Source organism: Chaetomium globosum, genomic scaffold, assembly GCF_000143365.1.
Source record: "Chaetomium globosum CBS 148.51 scaffold_3 genomic scaffold, whole genome shotgun sequence".
NCBI lineage: Eukaryota > Fungi > Ascomycota > Sordariomycetes > Sordariales > Chaetomiaceae > Chaetomium > Chaetomium globosum.
In genome coordinates this window covers 4137163-4146018 of record NT_165978.1, presented here as the reverse complement: position 1 = coordinate 4146018, position 8856 = coordinate 4137163, and the positions used below count along the sequence as shown (strand labels likewise).

Sequence of the window (8856 nt, the reverse complement as noted above, 5' to 3'; positions counted from 1 at the left end):
CACCAACGGCCCCTTGTCTACAAGTATGCGGGGAGCGTCGTAGCCCTCCGGAAGAATCGCTTCTCTGCCCTGAAGGACGTGTTCCGATCGTCGCCTCGCGACGCTTCGAAGAGTCCGGGATCATCTTTCACGGTCAGGATGCCCGCACAAAACTCACCCCAACCGACGGCTCAGACGCCACCACCCCAAGGCCAGTACCAGGGTATGTCCCAAAATCAGTTCCAGGGCCAATTTCAGGGACAGCAGTCGCAGCCGCAATCCCAAGGACAAGCTCAGGCAACGCCTCTAGGACAATCTCAAGGACAACCTCCGGGGCAATTCCAGGGCCAAGAACAACCCCATGGTCAACCTCAGGGTCAACCCCAAGAGCAGCCTCAGGAACCACAACCTCAAGGACAGCCCCAGGGACAGCAGCCTCAAGGACAACCCCAGGGGCAGCCACATGCTCCATCTCAAAGTCTACTGCGGACCAGTCCTAGCTCACAGCTGGATCCCACAAACGCTCAGCCAACAACTCCGGGTTCTCAGCCAGATTCAAGCAACACTTCGCCGGCCACCCCTGCTACACAACCAGGGTCGGCGATTGGGCAAATTACGTCTGGACAAGGGCGATTCCCTCCTGTTGCTGGCCCCAGACAGCCTGGATATGGTCCCCCGCCGATGCAGCCTCCGCAAGGGCCGATCCCCAACCAGAATCAACAAGAAAGAAAGCCTAGTACGGGCATATTCGGCTTCTTGAGGGGGCGTTCAGACTCCAAATCGCAGGAGGCAACGCAACAAAGCCGTCCACTCGGCCAGGGACAGCCTTTCCCTCCCGGACAGGGCCAGTTCCCAGGACAACAGTACGGTATGCGGGTGCCCGTAGGCCCCGACGGACGCCCGGCCACGGGTGCAGGTCAACAGTTCCATCCAGGGCAATTCCCACCTCAATCCCAGTTCATGCAGCCTGGGCCCCCGGGAACTGCTGGCTCTTTTCAGTCGCAAGGTGGTCCGGGGCCCCAACGGACGATGACGATGCCGCAGCAGCCCGGTGCGCCCCAGGGCCAACAGGCCGGCGTGCTAGGTGCCGGTCAAAGGCCGCCGATGCAGACGCAGCCAAGTCAGTCCTCGATTCAGGCTCAGGCCGAGGACAGGTTGGGGCCGAACCAGCAACAGGGACCCTTCGCCACAGCTCAACAACCCCAACCCCAAACGACGCCCCAGCAGGAACCGGCCAACAATGCCGAGCCAACACCTGCCGCCTCTATCCTCGAATCGCCAGTTTCACAGCATTCCCAGCCAGCATCCCAGTTTGTCATCGAGCAATCCCGGTTCCAGACCGAATCCCCGGGCAGCATGAGACAGATGTTTGCCGCACCCAAAAACAGTGGGAATCAGCCGTCATACCATGTTCCCGGTGCCCAAAGCGCCGCTGCTGCTCAGAAGGAGCAGCCTATTTGTGCTAAGCCGTTCCAGCCGCCGTCCGGTTCCAACATTGCACCATCAACGGTACCAAGTGGTGGGCCTGGAGAGGATAATGACATGCAGAGGCCCGTGTCCCCCTCGTCACAAGCTCCTCCCACCTCGGGCATTCCGGGCGAGGAGATGGAGCGCGGGGCACCGAGACAGCCGCCCCCGGTGGGCCAGTTCCAAAACTTGGAAAGCAGACTACCCTCGCGGCAGTCGCCGTCGGCTGCGTCGCCGGGACAGGAGGCTCCTGCGTCGGCTCACGCTCCCGGTTCGATATCCGGAGAATCAGCCCAAGGCCCCAGCCCAACACAGCAACCGCCTACCCAACAGCTCGGTCAGCCTGGTCTCCGACCGCCCACTGGCCAGCAGGGAGGGCACATGCCTTCTGGTGCCCCTGGCCAAGGATTTCCAACGAACCAGGCCCAATGGATGGCATCTCAGCCCGGCGGTGTCCCTCCTCAATTCCGCCAGCAATTCGGCCCTGGAAGCGCCCGACCGAACGGTGTTCCGGTCAATGCCCAACCGCAGAAAGAGAAAGAGCAGAGCACATTCTCCAAGTTATTGTTTGGCGGTAAATCGTCGGCTCCGGCGGCCACTGGGCCGAAACCCGAAAAGGAAAAGAATACCAAGCCGTCCCTCATGAACGCGTTCAAGCGCGGGTATAGACAGCCCGATGCTCAACCAGCATCGCAGGCGAATGTTGGCCGTCCGGGTCCAGGCCAACCTGTTGGGGGAATGCAGCCGTATCCCGCGAGGGTCCAAAACATGCCCCAACAGCCGCAACCGCAGCCGCAATCGCAGCAGGGGCCGGGATTGCGTCCTGGTATGCCCGCGCAGACGCAAAACCAACAGCAAGGCGGTCCTATTGCCGCCCAGGGCCCACCACAGGTTCAGCAGCAGCAGCCCAGACCTGGTGTTCCCACCAGCCAACAAGGGCTGCCTCCGCAGATGACCTCTCACCAGGCCCGTCCACTCGCGCCAGAGCCCCAGTATGCGCAAGTCCCGATCCCGGCTGGCTACGGGTATGTCCACGGTGAAGGCCGAGTGGCGCCGGCGCCGGCACACATCTTTGTCGGACCAGGCTTCCCGCCTGGACAAGGCCCTCAGCCTGGCTTTGCTCAGCGGCAATGGGTCCAGCCCGGTGTGGCACCTACCCAAGCCGCGCCCGCGGGGGTTTCTACTCAGCCGGCGCCGCAGCAAACGAATGTAATCCAAGCATCCCCGGCATCGCTAGCGGCTTCAACTCCCCAATCTCAGACTCCCGCGCCAGCGCAAGCCCAGGACCGGACCTCTCCAGGCCCAGCTCCGATCACGCAGGAGCGCGGCGAGGAGGTTATCCGCCAGCAGCCGGCTGGACAGGAAATCGCACCTTCGGTACAAGTTCAGGCGATCCAGCATCCCCAGAATGCCTCTGCTCCGGCAGGTAGCCAGGTACCCGAAGACTTGGCCACGTCGCGAGCTCCGGCTCCGGCCCCGGCTCCCCAAAGCCCCGAAACAAGTATCTCGCCTCCTGAGGAGCAAGCGAAGCCTGCGCCGCCCCGCACGCACACTGGGCAAGGCAATATCTCGCCGCCGACTCAACTTCAGTATGCCGCTCCCTCACCATCCCGCGGCCCAACCAATCTGCCCGTTGCGCAAGCAGGGGCCCGCACGATGCATGCTAGGAATGTGAGCGAGGACGGCATCGCATCACTTCCATCACAGCGGCCCGGGCGCGTGCAATCCCCAAGCCCAGACACGGTTCCGAGTCCTGCAAGCACCAACCTTGCCCCCCGCTCGACCAACACTTCGCCGAGTACCCAGCCTACGCCGGGATGGAATGTCGGCCCTCTGCCTGCGTCGCAAGCGAACCCTGACGCAGGTCGGGGCCCAAGGACTGTCAGCCCCGAGGCGTCTGCCCAGGTGTCTTCTTCCCCAGTTAACCAGTTGACGACCCCGACGCAGCGTGTTGCGGAGGACAACCTCTACGACGCGACACCGCGCCAGTCACAATTCCCTACCGGGCAGCAGGAGCCACCACAATCACCGCCGCCACAATCACCGCCGCCACAATCACCGCCGCCACAATCACCTCTGCCACAACGCCCTCAACCACAGCAGCAGCCGCGTAGCGATGTCCCCAGCAACACCATTGTCATAACAGCTCCGGTCGAACCGAAGTCCGCCGGCCTCTCTCGCGAGGTCGCCCGACCACCCAACAACCTCCCCCTGTCGCCAGCTGACACTCCGTCACCTCCGCCCCCTACAATCACATTCGATGCTGCCCCCGATAATGATGATGAGGACGGTCTAGACGACTTCGATGACTCGGACATGGAATCTCCCATCATTGCTGACGCGTCCATCGCTACGGTCCACCAGCAAGCTAGCCCGAGCACAAGCCCCACCGCGACCGCAGCTGCAGCAGCCGCACAGAACGGCGGAGCCGCGGCTAAGGACAACGTCGCCATCTTCGAGCGGGCGAAGAAGAAGGCTGAGGAACAGCGGGAAGCTGAGAGGCGACTGATGATGGAAGAGAAAATCCCTGTGTTCTCGGAAGGGGAGACCGATCCAAACAATGCCAAGAACGACACTGAGGCCCGCCCACAAATGAGTGCGACGAGCTATCCGGGTCAGGAATGGAATCCGTATGGTGACGGATTTGAGGGGTGGGATGACTGAGTTTGACGTCTTGCTGCCTTCCCTCGTTTCGGGGGAGGTGAGGACCTCAGTCCCACTCTCTTGGGGGGAGCAGTCGGTTGTTGGAATTTCTTCAACTCTTTTTATGTTCTGTTTTATCTTTCTTGCACGTATCTTGTGTTGGTTGCTTCCTGATACTCTCCCGCGCGACTGCTTTCTTTTTGTAAGGATTTTTACCAGTTGGCTAATCGCTATTCTTCATTTTGTCTCAAGCACCACCACCTTGTCTCGTTTCTGTCCATCTCCTACCTTCTTTTTGGCTCAAGTATTCAGAATTTCTCACCTCTATCTCTTCTGTCTCGTTTGTATACTGTTGTTATTGTTTCAGTCGCGTATTAGTAACCGCATACCCAAAAGCGACGAAGTTGGTGGTGTCGCTGCTTTATTTGTGTCATGGCAAAAAGCACATGGTCACGCCTCTCTCTCACGGGGCCAAGGGTGATCGATGATAGCCAAATTCCTAAGATCTAATAACTATGACCGAATAACTACCCCATTCTATGCTCGGACATGCGGACTAATTTTTGGTGACATCGGATTATGACGGTTGTTGGTGGGCTGGATCGGAATTATACGTAACATGTGTCTCTTTTGAGGCCCAAGCGATTCATGTTCCTTCCTATCTCATACCGTCCGATCTAACCACATACACAATATTACACGATACTACCTCGGCTTATTGTCACTTGAAGCCATAGTTGAAAGAGGGAGCCTTGGAAGTACCTTTTCCGTACCGATACAACCTGGCCTTGCCACTCTTCATCCGATAGCTCAAAAGCATCGCGCTAGTTGATTTGGCAAGACAACTTGATATTCAGACGTCAAGTAATCCAACGTTCCATTCCTGTTCCATGGTTCTCATTAATACAATAGTGTAAACAACCCATTCCCTCCCCTAGCCAGCCCCCGCCCCACACCCCCTATCCCCTATACCGCATGCGTTTCCAAGACAAGAAAGTAAGGGACAAAAACTCTAAAATGCTCCAGGTCCAAGCCAAATCCGGTCCGGTCCGGTCCGGTCCAGCCCAGCCAGTACCCTAACCCTTTGGTTCCTCCCAAACGCCTGACGTATGAATGACGACCGCTGTTGTCTGTCATGATTGAAACGAATGAAAAAAGTGCCGAATGTCAAACCCAGCCTGACTCTTAACGCCACAAATGCATGCTAATGACGTGCCACGACTGACTTCCCTTGCCACTACCTGCTGCTACGGGCAGGGAGGCAAGCGAGGGCCGTGGAGTAAAAGTTATTAATACAATGTATAATTCGTAGCCCACCTGTCGAATGGCGTGGGTAAGTTTGTAGTTGGTGTTGGTGAATGAAGAAGTCACACCACTGGTCCCCCCTCCTCCTTAAGTCTTGAAGGGGAGATCAGAAGGCGATGGTAATAGGTGCGGCGAGAGGCACCTGTTTCTGGTCACCCGCCTCGACGGTGGGTAGGTTAGCCGGTTGTTGTTCGATGGGGCTGTCAACTGCAGGCGGCGCGGTTGGCTCCTCGACGGCAGTTTGTTCCGTGGGGGATTGTTTTGAAGAAGAGGCTTCAACTTGGACTTGCTCCTCGCTATCAGCGCAAGGCGGCAAGGCAGCCGCAACACGTTCTTTGTCGGCTGCATGTTGGGTTGCCTGGGCCGCGTTTTCCACGATTGACGGCTGCGCTGTCTCCGTGACTGATTCTGAAATCGGATGTTGTGCCACGTCGACAACTTCTTCTATCGTGGGCGGCAGTGCTTGCTCGGCAACGTCTTCTACGGTGGGCTCTGGCGCTGGCTCAACAGCTTCTTCTGAAGCAGACTGAGGCGCTGTTTCAACAACTGGTTCCACATTCACCTGCGGTGTTGCCTCGGTGGATTCCTTCAGAAGCTCTTGCTCAGGTGTCTTAGGCAGCTCCAGGAACTGCCTGGTATGCTCTGCCGGCCCCCGCGTGCTCTCGTGGCTCGGCCTCGGGCTCTTTTCGCCACGAAGGCTGGGAGCCGCGCTGGAGCTTGAAAGGTGGCGAGTGTGGCCCAGAGGCACGACTCCACCGCCGATGCGGCTCCAGAACATCTGCTCTCGCAAACGGACGCTCTCTTCCCAGGCGGCCTTTTCGGCATCCTCGTCGTCGGCCCGCCAATGGCCGTCCTTGACGATGCGCAGAAACCCGAGGAACTCGCAGGTTGACCGAACCCGGCCGAGACAGTACTTGCAAAGCGGGTAGCCGACCTGGGTAGTGTCCGACTCGCTGACGCGGAAGCGGTGGGTTCGGAGATACTCTTCGTCTTTCCGGGCCTCGCCGCAGAGGGAGCACGGATAGAGCTCGGGCTTGATCACCTTGCCAAACCGGCCCGTCGCCGTGGAGGGGGTTGGCTCGACAACTAGCGATCCATCCGTCATGGACGCCAACACACTGCGGCGGGCAAGCCAGGACAGCCCTGGTGCTATGTCGAGGCGAAGGGTAGGCTCGATGTCCTCGGCGAGCACTCGCTTGTAGAACTTCGTTTCCTTTAGATGGGGGAGAGGAATTGGAGTGACGGCGGACGAACTGCTGCTAACAGAGGACGCTGGGGTGTGGGGCGTTTGCGGTGACGTTGCGGGCGGAGTCCCTGTCATGGCAAGGGACGTCGTTGACCCATTGCCACCCGATATGTGCGAGGAGGCTGAGCCCAGGCCGATTCCAAGAGATGCAAGCCCAGAGCCGGACGAGCCAGACGGCAGGCGGGGTGCAGATAATCGCTTTGTTGTCCGCAGGAGGTCCTTGAAATCGTTGCACGCTGCCAGATCGGTGCGGAGAACGGGGTGTAGGAGGTGGGTGAAGCTGGTGGGATACGACGGGAACGATGGCATCGAGAGACTCTGCTGGCGGGATCCGGCCAACGAGCCAACCGCGTCTCGGACATCAATGCTCTCGCGGCCCGGCGACGAGGGGACGGTAGGCGGGGGCTGCTCCTCCCTTTCCACCGTCATCTGTTCCATGACATGTTTGAGCTCGACGAGTTGCTCTTGCTGCGATCGAAGAAGGCCCTCTGTGTCGGCGAGCTGTGCCCTGAGCTGTTCGTTCTTGCGGTGCAGGGCTTCTTGCTCGGCACGCGCGTCTTCTTTGGCCGAGATGACCATGTTGTTCGCTTCCTCAAAGAGAGCGGTTGTCAGGTTTTCAAGTTCTTGCTCGATCTTCTTTTTCTGCTGCTCCATATCGAGGCGCGCTCGCTTCTCCTCAGCAGCCCGGGCCACCAGCTTAGCCTTCTCCGCCTCGACCGTCTTCCGTCGTACCCAAACATCGCCCGCTAGCATTTCCCTCTGTTCTTCCACCTTGGCTTCGAGCTGGTGTATCCTCTCCCGAGATCTCTCCAGCTCGACTCTGGTGGCCGAGAGGTTGTCGTCCAAGGTCGTCTGGTGGTTGATGGCATTTATGAGCTTCGTGCTGAGGGTGGCGACCTCGTCGTTGAGGTCAGGATGGTGATGGGGCGTGTCCATAGAGTCTCCGTCGGCAGGGCTCATTGCCCTGCTTCTGGGGTCGGGTATGGTACTCAAATCATTGTCGTCGTCATGAGAGGTAGGGACAAAAAGACGCTTGGGTTGTGGGGTCGAGGGACGCGAGCGAGCGAGGTCGGCGGTCATGGGGAGGTCGATGGTTGAGTTCGATCTAGCGTGGGTCGACGACGGCCGCGGCGAGGCGGACCTCAGGATGCTCGACAGTGACCTGTTGTGGCCGAAGGCGGAGCGGCCATTGGGCGGCGGCTGGTGTGACCAACTGGTCACGGCAACAAATCTTGACCACTTGCCGTTAGCGACTGCCATGATGCATCAATGCGCCGCCGCGCTTGGCCAAGCGCGACTGTCGGCGGAAAAGGAGTTGCAGGGACTTCCCGCCCAGCCGCCCAGTTGGCAACCGGGTTCACCGGAGACGCGCATGGACGGGGAAAGCTGCGGCTTGTGGAATTGATTAACAAAACGGGCGCACATACGGGTAATCCAGCTTGAAGGTCGGGTGGCGGACCACACCAGAGACTGGCGGGTCCTCGAAACCAACAGGCAATCCCCGTTCTCAGTTCGTCCTCGGGCTTTGGCGCGGTTTAGAATGCAGTAAATACAGAGAAGCGGGGTCGCGGTGCGCGGAGCGAGACCAGACGAGAGATGAGGGTGCGAAAAGCGCCAGAGTTCATCGAGGCGAAAGGCGAACGTTGTCGAGAAAAAAATCGGAGGGCACGGGGCGCGGGCTGGCTGATTAAGTCTTGTCGCTCATTGATTTTTAGAAGAAGAAGAGAGAGAAAAAAAGAAAGGGAAAAAGCCCCGTGGCCCAGGGTTGCAAGGTGAAGGACGTCGTGACGAAGGGTTAAGTGCTAAGAATGAGGGATGGCAAGATGAGGATCGGAGGAAGAGGCACCGGCGGCTAACCACCAAACTACGGGGTAGCGATGAGAGGATACGAGGACAAACGATGGTTTGGCGAACGTGCAAGTGAAGACGATGGATCCAGACTGGGCCAGGCGCTGCGATAGGAAAAGCGCCCCCCGATCTAAACCAGGGTCGTGTCGCATTCATTGGGTCCGCACGCAGCACAGCGCGCTAAAAAGGTCTTGGTCAAGGGCAAACAACGTGTTCAAGGGACCCGAACCTGAAAGTCAGTTACCATTGAGCGAGTATTTTGCGCCAACTTTCCTGCACCTTTGCCTTGTTCCCGTCATCGTTGCGGCACAGACATGGAGCCTCCATTCTCGGGATAAACTGGCAGACCGACGGGAAATGCCCGGGTA

General features: G+C 59.0%; 2 protein-coding genes across 2 annotated transcripts in view; one reads left to right on the top strand and one right to left on the bottom strand.

Annotated features, from left to right (window-relative positions):
• CHGG_06635 (uncharacterized protein) overlaps positions 1–4110 on the top strand; it is a gene marked incomplete at both ends in the record, with an annotated part of 5786 nt that extends 1676 nt beyond the window's left edge. Inside the window, one exon of the mRNA XM_001222729.1 lies at positions 44–4110. Coding sequence (XP_001222730.1) covers positions 44–4110 — 4067 coding nt within the window. The remainder of the gene's footprint in view (positions 1–43) is intronic.
• A 1390-nt stretch (positions 4111–5500) lies between these two features.
• CHGG_06634 (uncharacterized protein) lies at positions 5501–7900 on the bottom strand (the record flags this gene model as incomplete). The annotated part of the gene is made up of 1 exon (XM_001222728.1): positions 5501–7900. The coding sequence occupies one exon, from the start codon at positions 7898–7900 to the stop codon at positions 5501–5503; it is 2400 nt and encodes a 799-aa protein (XP_001222729.1).
• Between the last annotated feature and the right edge of the window lie 956 nt (positions 7901–8856).